General features: G+C 39.9%; 2 protein-coding genes across 2 annotated transcripts in view; one reads left to right on the forward strand and one right to left on the reverse strand.

The window, feature by feature from the left end:
- SPSB4 (splA/ryanodine receptor domain and SOCS box containing 4) overlaps positions 1-8841 on the reverse strand; it is a 140750-nt gene extending 131909 nt beyond the window's left edge. The window contains exons 1-2 of the mRNA XM_023933240.2: positions 8237-8841; positions 6812-6887 (exon numbers count right to left, since the gene is read on the reverse strand). The gene's annotated coding sequence lies outside the window, so the exon portion shown is untranslated. The remainder of the gene's footprint in view (positions 1-6811; positions 6888-8236) is intronic.
- LOC147651270 (uncharacterized) lies at positions 1-26039 on the forward strand. Its single transcript, XM_086844156.1, has 5 exons — positions 1-39; positions 152-184; positions 9213-9486; positions 17724-17798; positions 19221-26039. The coding sequence occupies exons 1-5, from the start codon at positions 1-3 to the stop codon at positions 19304-19306; spliced, it is 507 nt and encodes a 168-aa protein (XP_086700282.1). The 3' UTR covers positions 19307-26039.
- Positions 26040-27168: the final 1129 nt, after the last annotated feature.

Consider the following 27168-nt stretch of genomic DNA (forward strand, 5'->3'; position numbering starts at 1 on the left):
ATGGCAGAGGAAGAGACAGAGAATTTCCAGACTCCATTGGTAATATTTTCATGCTTTATGTGTTTTGTAGGCTTTTGTTACCATTTGTCCATACTCTAACTTTGTACAGCTTGGCACTGGTGCACAGTTATCCTGATTTAATGTCTTCTAGAAGTTTTACTGGCATGTCATCTTCTTCTTCCAGGTAAGTCACAGGACAGCTTTATCAATCCAGTCCTAAAAGGGATTCCCAAGGTATCATTCTTGCTTCCCAACAGTCCAATATTTCTCTTGCTATCATTAGCATTTTTTTTTTCCTGGTCAAACTACTGGTACAATCAATGAGCAGCAACAGAACCCAGTTATGAATGAATGACTCAAGAGAAATTCAGGCTTCTGTGCCCCTCTCAATTTCTTCAATGCCTGTAGCCCTGATCTCTCCCTTTCTAGCCCAGTTCTAGCCCAAGTTTTATGTTGATTTAAGAGTAAAGCCAGGATAAGGAAACAATTAATTAAATCTTTGTCAGAGTGAGCTGACAGCAGTATGATACAACAGAAGAGCATTTCCATTAGGATATACAACATAAATCTATGACCAAAGCCCACCAATGTACCAAACACAACCAACTTAGTAAATGCCATTGCAAAAAAGAAGCAGTCAGTGATCATTTTCTGTGCAAAGTATGAACAGATGCACCATCATGCAGCTCCTTAAACAGGAGAAGTCTGATGTAAAGTGACACTATACACATCTAGAAGGAAGGGAGGAAAAAAGAAAAAAAATTTGGCCATTAACCTAGCTAGCATTTACTCCATAGAAAAATTAAAAAAAAATGTGCATGAGATTACACCTGAACAGCAATCTGATAAAATCTGATAAACTCATAAATGATTGGATTAGTTCTGCCCCAGGGAGCCAGCCTGGTAACATACCCTCTACAGACTAACTGCACAGTAAGAAATATGAAAAATTTGTGCTGCATTAATTTCCCATTAGAAACAAGGAGGGAAAAAAGAGAAAAACATGCCTAAATGCAGAGTGCAGATCACCTCTCCAAACTACAGCATAACCTACATTTGACAGCACAGTTCTCTTCAAAGCACACACAGTAAGATTCAGGAATCTGAATACATCCTTGTTTCATCCAGGAAAGGAATCCCAAAATTATTCCTAACGGTGGCATATAGAAAAGGAGATAGGCTAAAACATCTCTGTTCAGTTTTTTGAACTGTTTAGTAGTCTCACAGGCTTTTCCTCTCTCTCAGGTGAGTCTTTTCCCAAAGAGGGTAGGAGATAACAGTGATGAGTCCACTAAAGACATTTCAAGCCAGACAAATACAGTGTCACTATTTTGCCATGATATATTGGAAGAGATACTTGAAGTGGGCATAGCATTTTGGTTTGAAATGTAGCTTCTTAATAACATTTAACTCCAAAAACTGCAAGATTTAAATAACTTTTATCTGGCAAACTCTGTTAAATTCCCTGACAGAGTTAGAGCTGGATGTCATGGACCAACGTTTTCCATCTAAAAGGGCTCACCTGGTTTCCTTCTTCAGCATCTTGGTTAGGGAAGAAGCCATCTTTAATTGATGCCTCACCTGTGAAAAAATGCTTAAATATACTGGCATTGCTACCTACATTACCTTGAAGAGTGACATTTCCAGAAAAAAATAGTAATAATTAAAATTATATGTTCATCATCCTTATTACCACAACTAAACTTAGCACCATAGATTTAAGTGATCTTTGAAAATTGGGACAGGACAAGCCATAGACTAAATAATCTATAGGTACTGACTTCACCTACATGAGCTGGGTGAAAACCACATCATGTCATTATGTAAACAATAACTGGACTACTTCCAAGGTTATATCCTTCACAGCTGTGAACAAGCAAAGAGCAATATGAAAACACACAAAAACCTCCCACAAGGCAAAGCAGAATCTGATTTGCATCAACTGAGGTACAAAGGACCACATCTTCAGGCTTGCCAGTATTAATTACAAATCAACTTACAAACTCCGAGTATGATGAAAGTCATTCCAGTTACACGCTCATGAACACAGAGTATTTGCAGAGAAAATAAATCTCCAGAAATCCTATCACTGACAGAGTTATTTATTCTCTGTAGAGGAAGGCAGTGCCACTTCTCTTACATGGCTGGAATTAATGCAGGCAAGCAGAAAAGAAAACTGTAGGTGTTTCTGATTTTTAGAACATTTAAAGTTCCTTCCACTAACTTTCAATGTAATTTTTTAATAGTTTTTAAAGAAGCTCTTCACAGTCCATCCTACAGGATAAATGTTTCACTGTGAAGTCCTCCTGAACTGTCAAAGTCATAAAGGCTACAAATCCAGGCCACAGTATTGTACAAAGAATGTATATATTGTCCAATTGTAATTCTTTCTACTCCAGCATGTAGGAGATACCAAACCCTTTGTCTCTTTCAATGATCCTGTATCCTTTGATTAAAGGTCATTTATAAATCTTGAAATTTCTACCAGAATATGTTTCTATATAAAGTGCTTCTAAATAAAGTTCTACTTGAGAATAAAGAAGTACTTCAAATATTTCCTGGAGTATGACTTCAAGTTGTCAATCAGTTTATAGTTCATCTGAGGTAAACAATCTATTAGAAACACACTGGATTTTTGTCTTGCAAACATTTAAACCTCCATATTGAGGCTTTTTGTCTATTTCTGCAGATATTTGCCAGCTAAACCTACAATCAACATTCTTACGGTTTCTTACATGACTGAATTGTGGGGAGAGAATTCAGAGAACAAAATCCACATTGTTTCTGTTACAAGCAAAAGCCATTTTCCCCTTACCTTTGATCACATCTGAGCCAGCTACGATGCTCTTCGCTAGAGAGAACCAATTGCTTTGATTGCTAGATTTGCTAGAGAGAATCAATTGCTTGGTGGACAGACAGGTTTGCAAACAGAAAGCCCAGGTAACAGCTAGAAAAGACATCTACCCTAAAGGAGCAGTTTCTCTCTTTGTGACTCATCACAGCAGGCACAATGGAGCAGAACCCCTCAGCTCTAGAGAAAGCTTTCCTTTCAAGGAAGCAACAATAGATCATGTCACCCTGACCCAACAATGGCTGAAAATTACTGTGCTTCTGATAATCCCAGAGGCTAAATGAAAAACCACAACCAGTTACTGAAACTCCCTTGCAAAAAACTCCCACAAGCAGAAGTTAGCCTGGTTTTGAGGAATTGCCTCCATTTCTGCAGATATGATTTTGTGGCCAAAATTATTTGCAAGCATAAATTATGGGCCCAGTCCAATGTTTACTGAGGCCACCAGAAAAAGGTCCTACTGATTTCAGTAGGGCTGAAATAAAGTCTACATATCAGCTCTACATGCAGCTCTTGGACCTGGAAATAATTGTGGATAAAATTCCGAGTCCTCAAGGCAAGAGGCAAAAATTCAGTTACATATAAAAGTCAGGATCAATAGTTGTCAACCCCCTGGGCTGGCAGGGCTTTATTACTGTGTGAAAAAACCTGATTTTGGATTTGCCACATAATTATTTATATTATTTTACCACTTACCCTGTGTATTTATGCTCACCTATAAGTAACTTCAACAAACAGAGAAAAGACAGGATGGGTATTTCACATCTTAAAGATGTTTATAGTGGCACCTTGGATGCAACTATTTTAGTGGGCATAAAGCAAATTATTGCACACTAACAAATAATTTCATACAAATACAGCCAAGAACCTGGCTAGCACCTAAGGGCAGCTCACTATCTTTAGCTGCTTGTTGTGAAACAAAGATATCTTGAGTCCCTTCATAAATGAAGTGATAGTTTAGAAGTAATAAATATTCATGATTTAGTCTGGTTTACTTGAAGGACCTCTATAAGCTTAGTGACTTTTCTGTGTAAAAACCTAAAATTAAGAAAAACTTACACTTGTGGCTGTATTTGCTTAAGTCAACCTAATGGCTTCTATTTATGCTGAACATGAATATTAAAATACTTAATTTTACAGTGAATTAACAGAACATGGGAATTCTTGAAGTCTGTCATGTATATACACTAAGCAAAGCAGAAAGGATACTGATACAGTAACTGAAGAATTCTGGTAAGTTTTCACATGACTTAGAAAAATAGGAGATTTGATGGACAAGTCTGCAAGACAAAAAGATGTTTTGGTGAATAAATGTTATTTAAGGGATTTTGTAAAGCCTGCAGTATTTGAGTACAGATTGTACCATTGGAAAGGTATTGCACACAGCTGATTAAACACATCCTTGAGTCTCCCTCCAAGTACCTCAAACTCCCAACAAAACTTTAAAGAATCCCGCTGTCAATGGAACAAATAACGATATAAAGTGTTAAACCTGTTTCATCTGTCCAGGTGAAAAATGGGAAAGGAAGAAGAATCCATGAAATTACCCAGGAAGAGTCAATAACATGTTATTTGACTTTATAAGCCAAAGTAAACATCATTCAAGCTGTAATTGAATTAATGCAGCATTTTGGATAAACAAAATTTGCGCAGGATCTGCTGTTGCAGGAACTTCTGCCCCACAGTACTAAACTCAGCCTCCTTGGACTGCATTTTTGAACTGCTGATCAGGCTCCCTGTGTGAACAGGCAACAACCCATCCCTCATGCCATTGACTTCCACTCCAATTCTCTGGGCCCCAGGTAAACCTGCAGGTATGCATGTATTAAAAATACTATAATTGTTCTTAAAGGAAGGCAAGATTTATCCATGTTATTTATGCAAAAGAAAAGAAATAGGCACTAACTAAGGTAGGCTGGCTAAGCAGCAGCAAAACTTGTTAGCAGGATTGGCACTGGATTGCTTATACCCTTCATTCTCCTAGGAGGAAGAATTATGTACAAAGAAAATACCTATGACTTATCAACCACCTTTTAAAAAGGGACCCTCTACTTGTCAGGAAGCATTCAACTATTCCTAAACTGAATATTTTTGTCAGTCAACAAAGCAGAAATGAACTGCTCTACCTCCCCTTCAGATTTCAGGTTATCACCTTCTCTTCTTCAGGGCCTCGATCCCTTGAGAATGCCTTACAGCCTCTTTGATATCCAAGGATAATCATTTTAACATCTAATTATCCTTGTGAGTGGCCACTGTAAGCATCAGCAAACTTGGATAGAGCTTCCAAAGGACACTATGCAACACAGCGCAGTTCATTTATATGAAGGTTAATTGGTCTTTCAGGAACTCATGCTATTTGCTAAAATAACATACAACTCTAGTGCAATGAAGTGATTTTGTTGCTTTGCCTCAAAGCTGAAAGACTTAAAAAACTGGCTTCCTTCTAGGGCAGAAGGGAAGCATCTAGGGCATATTTGGCTGTAAGTTTCACACTTACATTGTTCAACAGATGTTTAAAATGGATTTGTAGACTATAAAGCTGATTATTCACCAGCACTCTGTTACCAGACCATGTCTCAGCAGAGTTTTAAAGAGCAGTTTAATAAATAGAGAATAGGAGATTCTTAACAAGAAATTGCAGCTTTGGGTTTAAGAGGCACATAATTGAGTAGGCCAAAAAGTCAAAGATATTCAACTAACACTACAAAACTACTGGAATGCACCAGAACATGTCTCCAGAATAATTCAGGAAATGTCTGCTGTAATCTTTGTTTTGTGCTGCAGCACATCCACATTTAACTTTTATCACAGACACAGTTAGGTCTGTGTACATTTTATCAGAGCCTGCCTTTCAGATAAGGGCTCTGAGATAGGAATTCTCATCAGAATTCACTTAAAAGAAAATCTGGAGTAACTTTACTGGAAACACATACATCATATGGGACACAAATAAAATAGAACACAAATAAATAAGAACAAGACAAATAAAAAATAAATGAGAACCATGTATTTTATTGTGCCCAGGAAAATATTCAAAATCAGGGCCTTGAACACAAGCAATATTTATCTCAGGAAGCAAAACCACTCTATCAAATTGGAATATGAGAGCTGAGTTATATTACCCCTGTTCCATGTAAAATTAATTGTCCTTCACATTTACTATTGCCTATGGAATTCCGTCTTAAGGGCTGTTTAACACATGGTCAACAGGCTTGGAGATGGAGACATTTGGGGAAGTTACCAGGACCTTTATCAGTGGTTTTAACAAGGATCAGTCTTTTCACCATCACTATCTGCAAATTTTTGTCTAGGGACAAACTTAGAACACTTTTGATTGGGCAAAAACAGTGTGCTTGTTAAATCCCAGTGTGGTTGTACTCATTTAGAATTCAAGTAGTTTGCACTTTTAAAATTAACACAAACCAAAGGGACAGTGCTTTAATTTAGACTAACTAGGAGCAAATTAAGGTAATTTGGATAAATCATCTAAAACCCTTGAATAGATACATCCAATTCAGAAATGACCCTCCCGGAAGCAAGTTCTGAGCTACAGGAGAGAGCCCTCTCTCACTCACTTCAGTATCTGAAACAAGCACTCAGGACTGCCTGTAAAGTTTGCCTGTGGAGATTAAGAAAATGTGTTGGTCTAAAATCAGGCATTAGTTGTTTCTAATGCTGAAGAAGTTCCAAAGATAAATGGATGTAGCACTGATATTTTAAAAGTTGATAACACATGAATGTTCAAAGTCAAAATAAAATACTTAATTCTGCTGGAAGGCTGAAGTACTTTGCTTTACACTGCTTTAATGTATGAGTTTGTTTTACCAGTAGTTGGTAAACTCATACAGTAAGCTAAGCCTACATAATAATCTTAAATTTATAAACCAAAAGACATGAGCACAAGGAAAAGCAAAATGGTAATAGAAAAAAGAGAGCTTTTATGGGCTGATGACAACTAACCTGACACTTTGATCATGCAGTTCTGATTCCTCTAGGACCAGTTAACATTTAGAACACATCAGTCCCGGGCTTGCATCTGGAAAAGAAATTAGTGTTGCTTTAGGAAATTCACTACCTATCCTTCTGAAATGAGGGCAGCAAGACAGTAGAACTTACAGCCTCAGATGCTAAAAAAGAGCTAGAAACCAGCATTGCAAAACAGTAGCACTCAGAGTTTTTAAAAAATATATTGCACAGCTACAAAACTGCTCAAGTGAAAATGACCAAAAATAACAGTGCAGCAACAGAATTAATGCCTGCTTCTCCACTGCTTTTTCTCTTCAGTAAACAGTCATTGCACCGTCATGGATATGGGTCAAAATATATAAGAACATCCTTTTAGAACACACAATAAGCCCAGATCTCTCCTCTTCAGATTTGGTCCTGCTGTCACTATAAAGACCAATGAAGATGGCTTTTGATTTGACAAATTCAGAATCAAAACACAAATGTGAGCCAAAAATCAAGCTTTTCTACAAATTCTTCTGTCACAGCATTTAAAAATCTTCTAAAGCCTCCCAGAATTAAATAAGGATTAAATGCCACTAACGTCAGATGTGAGCATAAGTCTGAGTAAGTCTTCAGTGACATCAGCCTCTTTGTTCCCAATGGTACAGAGGCATCTAAACTATTTTAAGGCATCATTAGTGAAGAGCCTAATTTTGATTTATTAAAAGAGGTGCTTACTTAAATATATGAGTTTCTCATCTAGTGCCACAGAACAGGTTTTAATGTACTCAGGGTGAAATCTCTGTAGGCAGTAAGTGGAGACAACACTGGTGTCACTGTTAACCACTCATTACAAGGAGCACACAGACTCCTAACCACAGGGAAGCAGAAAGCTAAAAATCCAAAGGATTTATTTCTTTGCACCTCAAAACCTGCTTGACAGTTCAACAGTCACCTGGGCTCTTGCAAGACCAGGGACTCCACCTGGAGCTCTCTGCTTCTTTCGGATCCTCTGCGACCTCATAAGTATGGGAATAATGACAAAAGGAAAATGAAAACCATGATTACTCAATAAGATGCATCTGCAACACAGTGGAAACAAATGTTCCCTTTTTATCCTGAATATTCTCCTTAAAGCCTTTTGGATTCTGTGTCTTCAAAAACAGTGGAACAGTACAAGTTTAAGGTATTTTGACTTCACTGTCCAATGCCCAAAACCATCTGAGAAGACAGACTGAAGAAAACTATTTAATGGGATTGTACATCTCTTCGGCGTGCCGAACGAAGCACCAAGCTGTGCGATGTGACATCAGCAGCGCCTGCAACACTGCGGGGAAGAGGGGCGGCGAGAAAACCATCTCGCCCCGAGCGTGAATGAATATTAAAGCACAGTCCCGGGGAGACGCTATCGCTGACAGCCCTTTGAAAGGAGCTCACCCGTGACACTGCGGGGCAAAGCGGCGCTGCCTCCTCCTCGTTAGCGCTGTTGGAATAACCCAGCGGGCGCTCATCGCTTCCCGGAGCGATGCCGGCTCCTGCGGGATGCTGCTGCTTCCACAGCGCTCCAGCTGGAGCATCACCGCCTCCAGAGCCCACTGCCACCAGGGCACCGCAGCAGCGATGCTCCCCCGCGCTTCGGCTACGGTACATTGCGTTATTTAATAGGTGAAAAATAGCGAGGCAAAACAGGAAGAAAATACGTCCGATAACGCTGACAAAGTGCAGTTTAAACAAAGGTGGTTAAACAGGCAGCATCAAGTGCCTCCGCCCCAGATTTTGGAGGCACTCGGCGCACAGCTGGCAAGAAGGTTTCGGCCCGGGAGCGTTCCAGACGCTGAGAGGGAGCCGCGGATCGCGGCGGAGGGAGGGGCCGGCTGGGGCCGCCCCGGGGCGGCTGAGGGCCCGAAGGGGATGCGGGTGCCCTTCCCCTACAGCGGGCACCGCCGGGCGGGTCGGGCTATGCTGTGTTCCCCTCACCCCTGGGCACCGCCGGGCGGGCGGCACGGTGCCGTGTGCTCCCTCACGGCCGGGCGGGCGGCACGGTGCCGTGTCCCCCCTCACGGCCGGGCGGGCGGCACGGTGCCGTGTCCCCCCTCACGGCCGGGCGGGCGGCACGGTGCCGTGTCCCCCCTCACGGCCGGGCGGCCGGCACGGTGCCGTGTCCCCCCTCACGGCCGGGCGGCCGGCACGGTGCCGTGTGCCCCCTCACGGCCGGGCGGGCGGCACGGTGCCGTGTCCCCCCTCACGGCCGGGCGGGCGGCACGGTGCCGTGTGCCCCCTCACGGCCGGGCGGGCGGCACGGTGCCGTGTGCCCCCTCACGGCCGGGCGGGCGGCACGGTGCCGTGTCCCCCCTCACGGCCGGGCGGGCGGCACGGTGCCGTGTTCCCCCTCACGGCCGGGCACTCCGCGGAGCCGCGGCCGCCGGGAGGGTTCTCGGCTCGGGGGTCTGGCCCGGGGTTCCGGGTGTGCCCGTGCTGGAGAGGCGCCCGCTGGTCCCAGGCGTTGTCCCGGGGCCCTGAGGGGAGCCCGGCCCGCGGAGCGAACGGCCCCGCGCCCGCCCAGCCCCCAGGGAACGGCGGCCTCAGCCCGGGCCTGGCAGCGCCGGGGCTGCTTCTCTGCCTTTGGAGCGATCACCGCAGCGCCTCTGCCCAAAGGTGCCTTCTTCGCTCGGCTGTGCCTGCTGAAGGTATCCCTTCTCACAGAAAATAGCGTGAGGTGACACTTAAAACCTGAACAAACTTCTGTGCAAGTATGTGAAGTTTTCGATTGTAGATCGCAGAGTTTTACTGAAGAGTTTGCTGTAGATCACCGTGGAAAGGCAGCCGTCGCAGGCATGGGAACAGAAGGGTCAGAGGTATTGGAATAGGTATCCAATAGGGAGTATGGAACGGCTTGGCATCTGGTAGGAGGTTTCTAAGCTTACAAACGCGAGTTGTGAACACCTGTCTGCTTCATAATTTGCCCTCTCAGCTGTAAGAAAAAAACAAGTTACACACAAAAAATTTACTAGCAATCATGCAGGAAATGCACACTGAAAGGAAGTATGTGCATCTTATGAAGAACCTGCATAAATTAGTGCTGATTTTTTAATAAACACTCAAAGCTTGTGTTGTAAACCGTACAAAAACATTCTATTTTCACAAGCACAAGGTATCTACACCTGCTGAGAGCTGTGTGTGCTTCAGCAGCACAAACATGAAGGGTGGGGCTACATCCTCCTGTCCCCAGCATTCCTGCTGAGCCAGGGAAGGGAGCACAGAGTAACTCATCACACCCCTGCTTCACCCGCACAGCCAAAGCAGATCCCTGTCACACCTGAGATGGGCATCTTTTCCATGTTAATGCTTGGTGAAATGAATCGGTGTCCGTGTGCTGAAGGATGGAAATGCACAGTTAAAACCACTTCTCCCCAGCGCTCTAATGACATTTGATGCTGACAGTTGGGGTTTTGATTTCAGTTCTCCTGGACAGTGAGGATATAAAAGCGTTGTGTGCATTCCAAATTCAGCACAATAAAACCGCTGTGTACTGCTATGGAAGTTCTATCTTTTGCATATGAAGTTCTCTGTTGATTTACAATTTTTGAGATTTTTGTGCTACCACAATAAATTCTGTCCCATTTCATACTATAAATCCAACAACACTATTCAGGAAATCAGGAATGAGTTATATTCAATCAGTTTTATTAGAACATTACAAAAGTTACCCAAAGTATCCTTTATACATATAAATCATGTTGTCCTTTCAGCTTTGAAAATGGTGTGATGTTTCATACCAGGACTACAGTGGGAGAATGGAGAACCTGCTGTTTACAACGTGGGAATATATCTGTTTTTTCAAATGCTAAAAGTTACTCTAATATCAATGAATCATGAAATACCAGAAACGAAAAATTTCACTGATCAAAGGCTGAATACTCCCATCCTGAACCTCACCCATTCCATATTTGGAATAAAACCCCCTATTTTATTAGCATGTAATAATGACTCAAAACTTTCTCTAGATTGAAATGCCAATGATGCTGTGCTAGAAGAGTCCCAGAGTGAGTTGTATAAGTGGCAAAGTATTCACAGAAAAAGGCAAATAATACTTATATTTTGCCCTTTTTGTTTCTGGTATCTTCTTAGCATTTAAAAGAATCAAATATTCTGCTTCCTGATGGGTTTTGCACAGTCCGAGTTAGGGACTAAAATTTCTTAAAAAGCCACTTGATTGAGGGGTTAAGACAGAAAATTTGTTCATCATTTCATTTTAAGAAATGGGGATGCCATGCATTTAAAAGCCAAACACTGCATATTCAAATTGGCTCCTAATGGTATCCAGTACACGTAAAATTAAAGTTTGCAATTTTATATTAAAGTCAATCCTCTTTAAAATGTATTTGGTTAGTCATGACATGATGATATATTTTAAACAGAACTCATCTTTGTTTGTGGAGCCTTGACCAGCTCAGAGATCCATTCTAAGACCTAATTCATAGGCACAACCAAGAGCATCTTGCTGCTGAAAAGAAAATACCAGGTGACATTAGAAAGGACAATACAGAACAGAAATTAAACCAGCAATCACAACCCCTCCCAGTGTTATCAAGGATGTCAGTTCATTTTCATATTTGCTCTAACTTGCAGTGAGCCCATGCATTTATCAGAGCAAATTTACATTCTTTGTCCCTCAACATAGACTTGCAGAGCAGTGATACACACAGGAGGCTCATCTGTAAATCTTGTTACTGATGAGCCTGATACTTAATAATAATAATTATGACACTGTCCCTTGACAAAAATCAAATAAAAAAACTATATCAAGCAATCATGTATACTTGCTCTAGGAAACAGAAGCCTTCAAATGTTGTGAATGAATAATCCGAAGGAATAAATGTATGCATCATTTTGTCTGTTATTCAAAGCCTAATTAGGCATAAAAAATAAACTAACATAAGAGTAATCACCAAAAATACACATGAAGTTATAAAGGCGCTCTGTGATTAGTGACATCATTGATATTCTTGGTAAGAAAATTTATTTTTGAACCTAAAATGAGATTTGTATATTTTCTGCATAGACAAAATCCATGTGGCTCTTCATTAACCTAAGATCAGTAGAGATGAGACAGATGTGGGGGTGGGCAGGAAGAGGAACAAAATAATGCAAAACCAATTTGTTGCACTGAAAATAAATAGAAATAATAGCCTTGCAATGACAGTAATAATTTTCTTCAGATAGAGAGTAATAACTTTTTTAATTTCCCAATTCCAGAAAATGCTCATGTCACTGTAGTTTCTGTACATAATAAAAATAAATACAATTATAAGTTTAACACAATATTCCATTCCAGCATTAAAGATACAATAAGGAGTTTTTCAGGAACCTGAGCAAAACTTTAAGGTACTAATAAGCCTCACTGTTTCTTACTGATTTTGCATAATAAATCTATTCCATTCCTCACTTCACTAATAAAAAAGGAATCAGAAGACCAGACCAACCCCAGGAGAATGTGCTTTTTGTCCATCCTATTGAAAGCTGTACGTAGGCTCCCGACTTCAACTTTGATAGTGTTGTTGATACATTGGTCTTGACTTATATTTACATGAACATCACTAAAGATCAAGTTTAGGCATGACTAATGTAAGAGATAAAACCCTTTATCTGTTTCCAGTCAAAGTGACATTATTGCAGGTGACTTTGCAATATTCCAGTATATGATTTCTAGGGAAGTTAAATATTTGTTTTCCAACAGTAGAAGCTACTTCCTGAAATGTCTCTTTAAAGCTTTTTAACAAAATTAGAGATGTAGCAAGAAAGTAAGAAAAAACCCTCCTAGAAAATCCTGGTTCTTTACAAATCTGTGACAGCTTAAGTTTGTGCAGATTTTAACTAAGGAAGGAAATAATTCACATTCCTCCAATTTTCATCTGTGCTTTCCAGCATGGCCACATGTAATTACAATCAGTAAATCCCACTACAGAAAAGCTGCATGCAAGCTATCACGAAAACATTGTCTTATGCATATGACTTAAACATACATTTAGTCTATACATTAATTCTACTGCCATTTATTTCATTACTACTTTTAAGAGCCAAATAAGTAGAACTGCTTTTCGTTAAGGTTTCCAAATATTTCTATTACACTATCTTTTTCACTGAAATATAACTTTTGAAAGAAACTTTCTAGAAGACAAGGTCAGAGTTGTAAAACCTTCAGGGACTTAGGAACCTAGAGAAAAGTTGAGCCCCTAGTGAATTTGAAGGAATACTGTTTTAATATTCAGCCATATTCTGTATCATATCTAAACTTGTTGTCTGAACTCTGTCAAGTGCCATATTTGTTATCTGGTGCCAAACTAATTCACTGCCAAATCATATATGCTCTCTTGTCATCAGCAGTTGGCTTTTTCACAAAAAGTGTATTGAACTGAAATGAGAAAATAAACATTAATCAATAAGCATTTGAGTGAACAAATGAAGTTCTATTGCTATGCTATTTTTCTTTGATTTAGCAACTACCTCATGATTACACATCTCACCTTGCAGTGCTCACACAATCAATGTGTTTCTACATTGCACCCAAGAAAAGGGAGTCTTTTACATAGTTTGTCAAACCAATAAATTACCAGTGAATTTATTTTGTCATTTTAATGGATTCATCTTCCAACTATTATGCATGTCCTTAAAAATCAGGACTGTATAATATAATCTAGTATATATTGTAATAAAGCTATTTTCTAGAAAATGTTGGCTTCTCCAGAGGGGTTCAAGTCAGAATTTAAAAAGACAGTCCACCAGTTTATATTCTTCCTATTATCTGACTGCATTTTGTGCTAATTTCATATTAATGAAGTCTTTGAATCGAATATAAAACAAACCTTACTGTCAAATCCATGAATATAAATCAGAATATGACATACCAGGAACTATAAGCATTTCTATTATGCATGTATGCTCATGAAGATAATTTTGGTGCTGCTGAATATGGAAATATTTAAAAGGAATTTGGAGCTGAAGGGGAGGCAGTCTGCAATGGTAAAGTATCTTTTGGAAGTTCAGCCCCTCTCTGACACTGCCAAAATGAAGCAATGGGAGGAATGGCTATGCCTTTTCAAGTCTGTGGTACAGCTCTGCCAATTTAAATTGCCATGAGATAGGTACATCCTGAGCTGTCAGTGAGCATCATTAAAAATGTTGTGAAATAGTTCAATGGAATGTTTAATGAATATGCAAATGTCAGCCAGGAAGATAACTCATTTTTTAATTTGCTGATTCGGGTGCAAGAATAAATTACTGAAAATAGAGGCAGGAGTATGCCATCTGTAAATTCACCTCGAGAGAGGAGGAGATGAAAATGTTCTGTTCACTATCTCATTACAGGACATAACGCCCAGGGCATCTTGCCTGAGGCCAAATCAATTTCTTCATCTCTGAGATAAGAAACTTCTATGCCCTAGCTGTGTATGGAAAATGGTTTGGCTCCTCTGTGTCCTTCCACAGAAAACATTCAGTGCATTCCGAGCTCTCCCAGGAGGGAAGCTGCAAGGTGTGTGGGCAGGCAGAAGGGAGTGGGAGAGCTCAACAAAAGCACAGCTTATGTGCAGCTGCTGGGGCGATTTCAGGCCCGGCTGGGTTTGCCTAGAGAGGTTTCTAGGGAGAGTGTGACCGTCCTTCAGCCACACCCAGGGTGAGGAGGAGGCAGTGAGTGCAGCAAATCCATGCTGGGTTTAAGCACACCGGTCCAGCACAAGCTGCAAGGACACTCAGGGAAGTCACTACAGGTGCCAGGACACTGAACCCCAGACAGGTTTGGCAAACTTAACTAAACCCTTCGGTGGCTTTTGTGCTGTGGCTATTTTCCCTTTACATGTCTGATGCCTGAGAGCACTTTGTACCTGTTGATAGAGGCAGAATTACTGAGTTCCCTCAGTAATTAAGAGAATGCAAGATATCTAATTTGATCCCTCTGATAATACATTGTCTTCCTTCAAACAAAATTACATTATTATTATTATTATTATTACTATTATTATTTTATTTTATTTTATTAGGGCAGGGTTAGGTTTCTCCTGCACAATGTAACGCAACAGGCTCATATTGATGCTTCACTAGGAAATTTGAAACAGATCCTGTCGTGGAGAGTGGTTTAATTCTCTTGATGTCATTACATAACATAATCATAAATGAAGCCAAATCTGAAAATAGCCAAGTAATATTGTTCAGATGTGGAACAATCAGGTCTAAACTGAAGATGAGTTTTCAAATAGCTTGTAAACTAGATTACTTGAATGGAAAGTAAAGTCTGTGTGGGAATCATCAACGGATTATAATAAAGAGGCCTGAACCTGAGGGTTTAGGGTCTATGATTTCACTTCTTAATTGCTTTTCACACCAAGTGGTTCATGTTTAGCCGGAGTAAACTGCACATTAAAACTGATGGAGAGCAATGAAGTGACTAAGTACCACTTTACAATTCTTCAGTTCACATCAGAAACAACTGAGCCTGCGAACTCAACAAGCACACTTTCCTCTTTCTCTCCTTTCTTGACATATACTTTTTTTCTCTCAAATCCAAGATACAAATAGTGAAAAGTAAATATGACAACATGGATTTCAAAGCAGTCTGACACAGTGTTAATGGAATAAGAAGAAATTTAGCTTGTCACACTCACATTTATTGTAATTTAAATTTCCATACACTATAATAGTAAGCCCAGCTTTCAAAGCAAAAACCAGCCCAGCTGTCTTCTGGAGAACTAAGAAAAGCAGAACCATTAATCAAAGCTGAAACATGTAACTTTGAACTGACATTGTGTCATGAAATAATACTGGCAATAAGAATTTATGAAGAAGCTATGAAATAATGTTCCATCAGATTATTAAAACATGTTGTTTGAATGGGATGGAAGCTATGGGAAGAGGGATATATAGCATAATTAGAAAAAACAATAGTGCATAACATAATAGTCCAGTGACAAATCTGTAGGGTAGGAAGAGCACACCAGAGCAATATCTGGATTATGAAGCAGTAGTGGCAGTAAGATCTCTACAGCACAATTGCCTGTTCTCAGGAAACAAGGCTGAGAAAATTAATTTGCTCAAATGCATAGTTAATAGAATACCTGATGCCTCTGGTGATGTTTTCCCAGTTGATTCTTCAGACAGTTACTAAAGTAACTAGAGTAAACTAACTTACATTTTCCCCCCATGAAGAGAATCATCCAGACAATGAGCATGAAGTTAAAATTAAGCTAAAATAACTAAGATAATAGTACAGATTTTAAACAGCTTGTGAATGACTGATTTAGATTAGATAATAGGAAAAATTCTTTACCATGGGAGTGGTGAGACACTGGCACAAGTTGCCTAGAGACATTGTGGCTACCCCATCCCTGGAAATGTAAATTCAGGTTGGATGTGGCTTGGAGCAACCAGGTCTAGTAAAAGGTGTCCCTGCTCAGCAGGGGGTTTGGAACAAGATGATCTGAGCTCTCTTCCAATCCAGGCCGTTCTATGCACATTAAAATAAGAGCATTTAACTATTAATTATGCCTTCTCTACCATCCTCCAACAGTTAAGCCATGAGGTTTCATCAGCTTGGACCAGCACAGGCAGCTGTATGTAACCCATGTGATGCTGCACAAGGAGCTGTTTGGCTCAAATTATGTTTAATTTTAGAAAATTAGATTCCAATTATAATTTTTTGTCTAGCTGATGCTTGACTTGTAAAGCCTTGAAATATGAGTGCAACCTTTTAATAATTCTAACTCATACCTTCTGTGAAAGAACTGAATTTTAACAGAATGTGGGGAATATACTGCACTCCAATGCCTTCCCAAACTCTTCACCTCAGATATTTGAAAGTACATTTTAGTAAACTACATTTACTTTTCAAGTGAAATCCACTGAACCTATTAAAACTTTAGCAAAGTTTGTGATAAACTTTAGGAAAACACACCATGGATGTTCATGGTGGGGGACACACTGTCCAAGTATATAGATGAATAAGTATACATCTCACCCTCTTTTCAGACCTGAGTCATTCCAATATTTTTTTCCTCTTGCAAGTCAATGGAGAGAACTGAAAAGCGCAAAATTAATTATTTCTTTCCTACTGTGTAAGTGCTAAGTTAGGAAGTGCACGTCATCCTGAGAAGCAGAGAAACATAATTTAATGATGGCTCTTTGAAGGGAAATTTCTTAATGAGGAAAATACTTAATGAGCATAGAAACTGAGCTGCTGTTCGAAGGGTGAATGAAATGCTGGATTTAATTTTTATTGTAGATCATCTGTATTCATGACTGTCCCCAACTAGGTGCTGACTTCAACTTTTTCTAATCTCATCATGGAAGGAGAAAATAACCATAACCCATCTATAACTTCTTTTCTATGTCAGCAGTCAGTTGTGGAAAAAGCCCCTGTCACTCAATTTCTTCAGTGCAGCTAAAAAAAAAATATAGATTTTTCCTTTCTCAGGCAGTAGAGATGATCAAAAAGAGACTAACAAAAGAGAAAATGCCCTCAGCAAAATGGGGCTGGAGAAATTATATTCCCAGTTGCTGACAAACTACACATTAAATCTGTAATTTCATTCCAAAACCCTCTGGTCAAAGTGTTTTTCAGTACTTTTCTTGAAAGCTGTTAATTTAATAAAAAGAAAGCCTAAATTGACAAGACATATGGAATGATATAAAATTCATTCTGATTTCTAAGTGATGTTCCATTTATTTTATAGTTTTGTGTCAATTACTGGATTTTATCCTGTTTTGGGTTTTGTGGCTTTTTTTCCCCTCCAAGATGATCTTTCCTTTTGCAAACAACCAAACCTAAGATGCTCTGCATGGCCCTTGGCTGCTGTGCCAGCTTTCAGCATTGTGTTAGCTTGTGCAGAACCTGCCTTCTCCAGTGCTGGAGCTCCTAACAATTCTCCTCTTGCAGGTTCTGGGGGAATCCAGGCTGAGCTGCCCAATGGGGACACCCCACAGCAGCTGGCTCAACTCAGGAGACTCCATGGTATGTCAATATTAGATGATGTATGTGTGGAAAAGGAGGAGAAGCTAGCTGGCAAAGCAGGTAGCCACACTTACATGCCATTTTTCTGGTTCTGCTGCCACTAAAAGCACCTATTGGGACCAAATCCCTCACAAGTGACTTTAACATTTATTATAGTGGATGTTAACAAGCACTCAGCACAGGTAATTATTTCTGCTCCTCCTTCAGCACATAACTATAGATTCTGTAGTGCATTCCCACTGCATTAACATGAGCAGACAAAAATGATTACATGCATCTCTCCCTTCATGCTGAACTCCCTGTTTCATCTCTGTTTCGTTAAATACGGCCTTTGATTACAGAAAAAAGTAATTATCAAACGTGTCACAAGCATGCTAAAAATAATTTTTCCAGTACACAGTAGTTGGGTAGGTAGGTTAATTTGCCTAGGCAAGATCTTTCCTGCTTTTTATCTTGAGCTCTCATTTGAAATGCATGTTTTCATCACTTCCATTGTAGGTTTCACCTGAAAAATTGTGTTGCTGTTGCAATTATAATAAAGTTAGAAATAAAGCTTTGTAAATCTTTAATTAGCTCTCCTTCAAAATTCAGGTGATTAAAAAGCACAAAATATGTCTGAATGGGCACTGGTCTGACTTTGGCTGAACAGTGTCAGTGCTTTGGGAGTGACAGAAGCTTTACACCTCTGAGAGCAGCAGCTCACCTGAGCTCACACATCCCTAATGATTCCCACACTCTGCAAGAGCCAGATCAAACACAGCATTTGCTTCCCTCTTTTCCAATACAAACACTGTCAGCTTCACAGGGCAGCCCAGCACACCGAGCAGGGAAATGTCATGAGCCCATTAAGTTCCTACATTAACATGATGCCTGCCGGCTTTGCTTGAACTCTCAACCAGACAAAGCAACGTAAAGCATGTTCTACTACAATTCTTGTCAAAAGTATCTGTGATGCAAGGATATATAATGCTGCTAACTCAGCTGAGAGACCAGCACAAAGCAGGATTGTGCTGGGCTGGAAAAGTGGAATCACAAAGATTTAGTTTTGTTTCAGAAAGAGGTAAAAAAGATGTATTTCCTCTACTATATTGTCTAGGTAATTGTCCAATCCCATGCTAAAAAATTATGCAAAAATGTAGGAGTTATAACTCCCTGAATAGTTAGAATCAAGAAAATGAGATGACTGATGCTTAAGTAAGTTGAGCAGGTAGAATGGTCATTCTGAGTCGTTTGGCTGATTAAGAAAGCATCCAAGGATGAATAAACCTCAGTTCAAAATATTCAAACATTTTCAGTCAGTTGCCTGGCAGGGACTCACAGACACTATGCCCTTGATGGTTAAAACATAAATTTTTATGCATGTGTGAATGAACATCTAATTCTCAGTTGTTAATGAACTATTTATTCTTCCTTTAAAACCAGACAGAGCAGTGGCAGTCATGAAGCAGGCACTGTCGAATTCAGAGCTGTTCAAATATCAGTTGCCATACGTGCTACGTGAGAAATAACTCACAAACTTTCATATCAGCCAAAAGAAATCAGCACCAGCGCCCACTTTCTCAGTTCCAGCAGTGGAAGGTTACGGGAACAAACCAATGAGCTCTTGGAAGAAAGTGAGGGTGAGGATTCTCACTCTCAGAGCCCAAGAGTCAGTTTGAAAAGAACACAAGCAAGGCTGGTAGCTGATGCAAAAGTGCAAAGAGATGACAGACAGAGCATTTGTCTTGTCCCTGGGAGGAATCACCTATGGGACTGTGGCTCCTACTGAAATTTGGGTGGTTCCCAGCACCTGTTAGGAAAGTACTGACCAGCTCAGCCAGAACAGTGAATGCTGCAAGTCACAGCTGTTCCTTCTGGATGCAAAGCATCATTTGTTCTACCTGCAGAAGCAAAGGGCAGGGCTCTTTAAAAACTCTACGAGTTTTCATCTCTACTCAAGGCTCCAATTCCCATTGCTGCAGTACAACTCCTGACATGCTCCAGGGTGGATTTGCTCTCAGATCACAGCACTGCACTGTACTTTGCAAAAGATGTTGGTACCTCCTTGTCAGAAGTTACACATGATATCAATAGGTCACTTCGTAGGCTGAGTATTTTTGTGGAAGGAAATTAAACTGATATTCCAGAATATGCCTATTCTGGTTGTCTACTGAAAATGGAAAAAAAGGTGTTAATTTATACCTAAAATCAGGAGAAGCTACCAGCTCCTCCTGCTGTAACTGACCATGTTGGCACTTCAGACTAGACACACAAAATGGGGATAAAACCAGATTTTTCTTAACCAGTCATTGGCTTTGTCATTTCCCCTTTCATTGATCTAAAATGGTGCTCATTTATAAACATCCATGTTGCTGAATCTATATCCTTACTCTAGTGAGAAAGCAGAATGATTTAGCATATTTTCTTCAGCTGCATTACTAATTTATACCTACACTGGGCAAAAGGTGGCTACAGGAATAGCATCCTTTTAGCACCAATTTTTAAAGATGCAGGAGAGGAGCTTGAACTTATACTTAAAAAAGGCTTCTGTTACAGAACAGGTGTGCAAACCACTTCCAAAACAAAACAAAACCACATAAAAGAAAATGGTTACTCCTTTACATGAGTATATTGAAGATTTTGATACCTACATAAGGATCCAAAAATTCTTCCACAGAAATTAACTTGGAGAAGACAAACATTTCTCATTTTACCATAACCCTGTTTAATTTGTGTTCACTGCTATGTGTTATCCAAGATTTTGCCTTACCCAGCTATTTATAATCATTACAAATATTCCACAATAAGGCTTTTTCCATAAGAAATTCATAGTATTTATATTATATTGAAAAAACTGAACATAAATTTGAATAATAATGAAATTAAATAGCATTTCCACTATTAAACTACCAGTTGTGGGCAGCAATCCACTTTTTACTTTTACTTGCCAAAGTTTCCTTGGGAAACGTTAACTTGGTAATTGAAGGACTTCATTACTTCAATAAAATGTATTAAGCAATATCTATTAACTCAATAACTTAAAAGATAATTTAAACTCTGATTCTAGATATGTGAAAATTATTCCAAGAAACAGATGCAGGGTTTTGCTTTACACTGAACTTGCATAGGCTCACTGACTGCCCAGTTTCTGCTAAACAAATTGCCTAGATTTTTTTCCTTTCCCCAATACAATTTCCTTACTCTGGTGTGAGCCATCTGAAATATTGTAGGACTTTAACCAAACCCCCACAACACCGAGGTGTGTTTAGTGATGACATGAATGAGGGGATAAGTACATAGGCCCAAGACAGCAAAAGCTACAAAGACATAACATCAGTGTAAGCAAAGAGAAGACTCTTTAGTGAGGTTTCCCTCAGTTATTCTCACAGAATAACTATTGCTTCAGAACAACTCTCAATTTACTATCATATCCACAAATGACACGAAATCCCAAAGTTAATGGCTGATTTCAGACGTTTACATTTTAATAAGTGTGTGGCACAGGGCTATGTTCAAATTTGTGTCTCTAATCATGGTTTCTGTGCATAAAGAACACAAAAGTGTATGAGATTGCTGAGGTAAGAATGTTGAAAATGCCATCCTGGGTGAATCCCTTAGTGCACATTAACAGTGAAAAGTCTTTATTGATGTTTCATTAGATAAAAATTTTCTATGCATATTTAATCAAAATTCTTCACAGAAGACAAAGGTACACATTTTTTGTAAATATTTCAGTGAAAAAAAACCCCAAAAGCTTTACTTTGTAGTGTCCACCTGGCAACCAGACTAGAGATGAAGCAATTGTCTGAAGTATTCTGCTTGTTTTCTGGATCCTCTGCTTTAGTTCTTGAACGTCAACAAGAAGAAAGCCAAAATTATTATATAAAAGCCTGCAGAGTGGATTCACATGATCATTGAAGTCTTTAGATTTTCAGAGCAGGGATTTTTAAGGATGCCAGCTTAAGAAACCGAGTTCTGCAACCTGTTATTGCACAGAGCACTGAAATGGAACTGGGAGAAAGTGAAGCGTGAACAGGCAGGCAGCTGGAGGTGACCTTCAGGAAGCTGGAAAGGACTGAATTACCAGGCAGGGATCCTCGTTATCAGTGCATTTCTTTAGGCTGTCTCAGGCACATTTTCAACTGACTACTGAAAAGCACCATCCCAGGAAAAATATGGTAAAGAAACACATGATTACACGGTTAATAATCATATTTTGTAAGTAATCATATGCCTGTGGCAGTACCACGGACATGGCTCTCTTGACCCTGCTGCAGAAAACTGACCTATTTATTTCTTAAAGGGAAATAGGAGATACAAACACTCCAGTTTGATGCAGAGGCAAAGTCACTTTCTAAGACAAGGGAAAGAGCAGAGACATTATGTAAACTAGACCCCAGAGAACTACCAGTATGTATTTCTAGAAGGATTGCTGCGGTACTGTACCTCTACAGTGTGATTTTCTTAATAGCAAACCTAATTCTACAATATTCTTCAAATACATGAAAACATGCAAACAAATGTGTTTGAATTCCCCCTCTGAAAGGACAGCAGTGCAGCAGGCTAGTTTTGATAGAACATTGGCTCATGTGTGAATATGAGGGAAAGAAATGCAAAAGCACTAAATTGCCAATCTGAAACTGGTACATGAGAGACTCAGTCATTCACAAGCATCAGGTTTCTTCTTTTCTCCTTGAAAAGCTATGCAGGGCTGCTCTTGCCAGATTAGCACAGCTATTTTGTTTCCATGACATTGCAAAAATCTTTCTCATTTTCAGCTGTAGAAACAGAAGCAAGGAACTGTACTTGCCATTTGTTTGCAGATTTTTGCATAACAAGTGCTTTCTGCATTATTCCAGCTTTTACTGAGGGTTAGTCATTATTAAGCCTGATGGACATTCAGAGACATTTCCCCTCATCTAATGAAATAAAGATAGGCAGAAATTCAGAATCTCAGCTGCTTTTCTGACTAAGGGCTCACAAAGCAGTTAAGGAATCAAGTGACCATTAAATCCAGTACAGTACAAACTTGGAAAACAAATTTTCTTCTGATGAAAGACATTTGTTGTCATGGTGCCAACAGCACCATCTTAATCAGTCATTTAATTAGTGTAACTTTCAGCTCCACGGGATAGCTACTGAAGTAGGAAGTCTCAAGGTCCTGAGCAACCTACAGGCACAACATCCAGCGTTACCAGTTACAACTCAGTGCTGCCAATTCGCCTTGTGAGCAGCAGGACTACTGAAGTTTGCTTCATCTCCACTGAGATGCTTAAAGCTGAGAGCTTTAACTGAAGCTTTGTCAAAGAACTCAGTCCCTGGTGGCTTCTCTGATGCCAAATCAGGTGCAATCTCACCCTGTGGTGTTCTCCTTGATAAGGACACTTCATAGAGATCCTTTCCCCAGACACTAGGAAGTCTACTAGGAAGAAACTTGTTTGACCCTAATTTTTACTGTTGCCTCTGAGAAATTTTACAGGAATTAGCCAACTGGAAGAGAAACAGATTGGCAGAGGTAATTAGAGAGATACAAGACAGACATTGTCAATAATAATGGGAATTCATTAGTCTTTTTCCTTTAGCAGTCAGGCTAGAAACAGTGGAAAGCAGTACAATTCCTTTAGTGTTATGGACAACAATATCCAGCATGCACTGTTTAGTTTTCTCTTGACTTCCTCTCAGCAAAATATCATCAGCTTGACCGCATCAGTCACTTGTACAACAAAATAAGCATCTACATCCAGCTATCAGTCAGTGGCTCTATAAAGCAAAGCCTCATGCTTTCCAGTACACCACTCAATGTTAATTACTATTAACACAGACTTTTTTCCTAATTATTGGTCAGATTTCAAGATGGTCTGCCTCTGTATAGATGAGAATATTGGTAGCTTTATGATTACTTCCCTGACATAACATTATTCAGGCCCACAAAATGTACATTTATACAGCTTCCTATTTGTGTTGCTGAAAGCAGTGCCTCTGGACATACCTAAAGAAAAGGATACTGTTGGGAGATAAACACTCTTTTAATCCAGACGCTCGAGTGAGCCTTATGTTCTGATTGCAAAGACACTTCCCTCTCCACCAGTCAACTCAGAATGCTTAGGAACTGTGCAAAAAGTAGGAGGAGTTGTCAGTCCTTTTCTGAAACTAACTTTGAATGAGCCTTAGTTGGAAACAGAAGCAGCAGCCACCCTTCCCATGGAAGATGATCTGAGTTTACAGCAGCCCCCATGCTGGCCCTCCAAGCCCATCTCAGAGCAAGCTAATTGTCCCCATGTTTTTGAAAGCCAAACCCTAATCCAAGAACCAATCCCATGTAGCCAATATCTCAAATTAAACTGATGCAAGGCATAGACAATTTCCTGGCTTTTCCTACACTACAGGAATACAAATGATTGAAATGCAACTTAGGAGATTCTATCCTTTTTGTTTTACCCTTGCAGTAGACTTCACTACCCAAATGCCTCCCCAGAAAACTGTGTAGATCTGGTACTATCTCTTAAATTTAGGGAATAGCATATTCAGTTAAACTGAAATTCTTAAAAATGCTTTTGCAGAAAGGTCTAAGTGTAAGATGGGACTTACCACAACACCATTGACTTGTCCTGGCACAGAACTCTGAGGACAGTGCTGTGTTCAGAATTCACAGAACTGTGTCATGTATCCATGCTGTGAAACAACCACAATAATAAAAAACCAGCTAATTCCAGAGTTAAAGTTAAGTGTGAGTTGTGGGCAGGTGCTATTACAGACAGGTTAAAAGTATTTAAAATCTGCAGTCTGTGTTGCATTCTTTGTGTCATTCCTTTTCTGAAAGCCAATTCTAAGATGGAGCTTTAAACCTAAGCAGAGACATTATGCAGGATACATTTTCCTAGTGCACACAAATGAAATGTTCTGACATCTTCCCTGCAGGAATATTCTCTGTGTGATGCACAGTCATTCCAAAGATAAAACTCACATTCAGTTCAGAAGGACTTTTCTGTCTGTACAAATGTATTTTTCTTGGCTAAAATGCACAAGCTTTGTAAGTGAAAATAAGTATGCATGGTTCTAAAGAGGAAGATAGTTACAGTTAATTTAACTTAAAAGGAAAATTGAAAATAGTGCCAAACTCATCAATAATGGTAAATCCATAGAATATCATCTATATATAATGTTAATTAGATAACATATGCCCTCAGTTTTAGCATAATCCTCTTTCATCACCATCCACTGCAATACTGTCAAACAGAAGTCTTAAAGTAGCACCATTTGTGCTACCAGCAGAGAAAAAGCTATTTGGAAGTTTTCACAGACCCTTAATAGACCCACTCTACTCTTGACCTTGACACATCAGTCTGTGCCACCCTCCTAAACTTGGCTCATGTCAGATTTGAATTGTTCTTCCAACTGCCAATTGAGTAAAATGACTTTCCAATTAAGTAAAACCTCTAATGTGTTATCTATCAAGTGACTGTGCTTCAGTGCATCCAGATGTACCAGATCTTCCACCTCTGCTGGCCACAAGGGAACAACTCCCAGAGAGAAAGGCTGCCCCAAGGAAGGGCTAATTAGGAGAGCAGAGAACAAGATGCCCTTCGGAAGGAACACGGTTTCCTAACAGATCTTTGTGCCCATGACACTTCAGGCATCTCCCTGAAGGATCTACCTGTTAGTACACATCAAAGGACAGCTGGAAATCATGTTAAACATTTCTGCATGGAAACAACTGCAGTGGAGCAGATCGCCTGGCAGGTCCCAGCAGGACAGCTTCCTCCAGTGCAAGCTGTGTAATGGAACAACTGGAAGCTGCCTGCAGTGGCACAATCCAGCCCCCACTGCTCACTAATGCCCAGACACAGGACACATTTACCTTTAAATACAGCACAGGCTGTTATGTTACCTGCAGGCAGACTCATCTCTGTCAAATACCACAGCATGAATTTGAAACAAAAGGTGTCAAAGGCACAGAAGGATTTGGTACAAACCCTACAGCCATTTCTGCCTTTCATTCTCTTCCAAGGCTGCACTAGGAAGATGTGGCAAATCAGAAAGCCAAGAGAATGGAAGAGATGAGTTTAATGTATTGCTTATAGGGCATTTGGTGAACTAACAGGAAAACACCTTCTCTCCCAAAACATTAGTTGTTATTTTTACCTGATAACGTCTATTAATATCCTGTCCCTGACTTAGGTCTTCTGTCCTCTGGATTTTTGTAAGACCATAATCAATACTTGGCAGCATTTTAAAATAAAGCATACAGTTTAGAAAATAAAATCTTTAGTCATCTCTGCAATGATTTCTGAACTTCTTTTTAAACCATGTCTTACTTAATGCATTTTAAAAGTAGCTGCTTCTATCCAAAGTGCCTTTGCAAATAAAAAGTCAGACCAGCAATAAATTCCACAAATCTGTTTCTGAGCTACCTCAAACAAATGCAAGAACTGAATGATGAGTAACTTAGTATTTGCACCCCCTTTCTTGATTCTTAGCTCAGAGGAGACAAAAGATTTCCAAGTTCCTCAAGTACAGTTGGGAGGCAGGCACATGGGACACAGCTGTGTAGTAAAATGGATGGAAGATAAAAATTATTCATTACAAACTTAGATATCTCTGTCAATTTAAATTACAGCTCACAAGTGCACATTCACAGCAGCTCATCAGGGGCACAGTTGGGTGAAGCCCACTCACCCTGATTTGAAACATTTCCTATTTGTGAGCATTTACTGACCCCAGAGCTGTTTCTCAGCACCCCTGAGCCATGTGGTGGCACTTTGCAGGATATCATTCCATTAGTCACCACCCACCAAGGAGCAGCAGCTCAGGGAAACACATTCTGCAAGCTGGAATAACACCGCTTCTTCCTATAGCAAGAGCAGTATCTCAGCTGCAGCAGGAGGACCCCAAGACAGCAAATAAGACTGAAAAATCTGAATGATTTTACTGCAGCTCTAAGAAGTCTTTTTAGACTTCCTTCAGCGTTCTGATGAGTGGTTAAAAAGGCACTTGCTGCCTGGGGCATAAACTGTTTAATATTCACTGTAGAGAGAACACTTTACCCAGTTTGTTAAATATGGACATGACCACTGCAATGGAAAGGTTTTCATGAATTTGAGGAGGAAGAAGCTGGCAGTCAAACCCTGGCAAGTGATGTGGAAGCATCCAAGGGCAATTTGTCCTTTCCTTTGCATAGAAGTGGATTGCTGTACTCTCTTCTCACTTTCAGTGTTTTTCCTGAGGATATCACACATCCATGCTGACACAAGTGCCTGTGAATGCAGTTTTACTGAGCCCAGGATCCCAGTTCCTCAGTCCTGCAAGTCACCTTAACTCCCATGAGCTTCATTAAGACCAGACCTTGCACTCATCTCTTGATGCCAGGAACCCAGGTGGAAGGAAATCTGGA

The sequence above is a fragment of the Cyanistes caeruleus genome, chromosome 10 (genome assembly GCF_971803275.1).
Source record: "Cyanistes caeruleus chromosome 10, bCyaCae1.hap1.1, whole genome shotgun sequence".
Lineage (NCBI taxonomy): Eukaryota > Metazoa > Chordata > Aves > Passeriformes > Paridae > Cyanistes > Cyanistes caeruleus.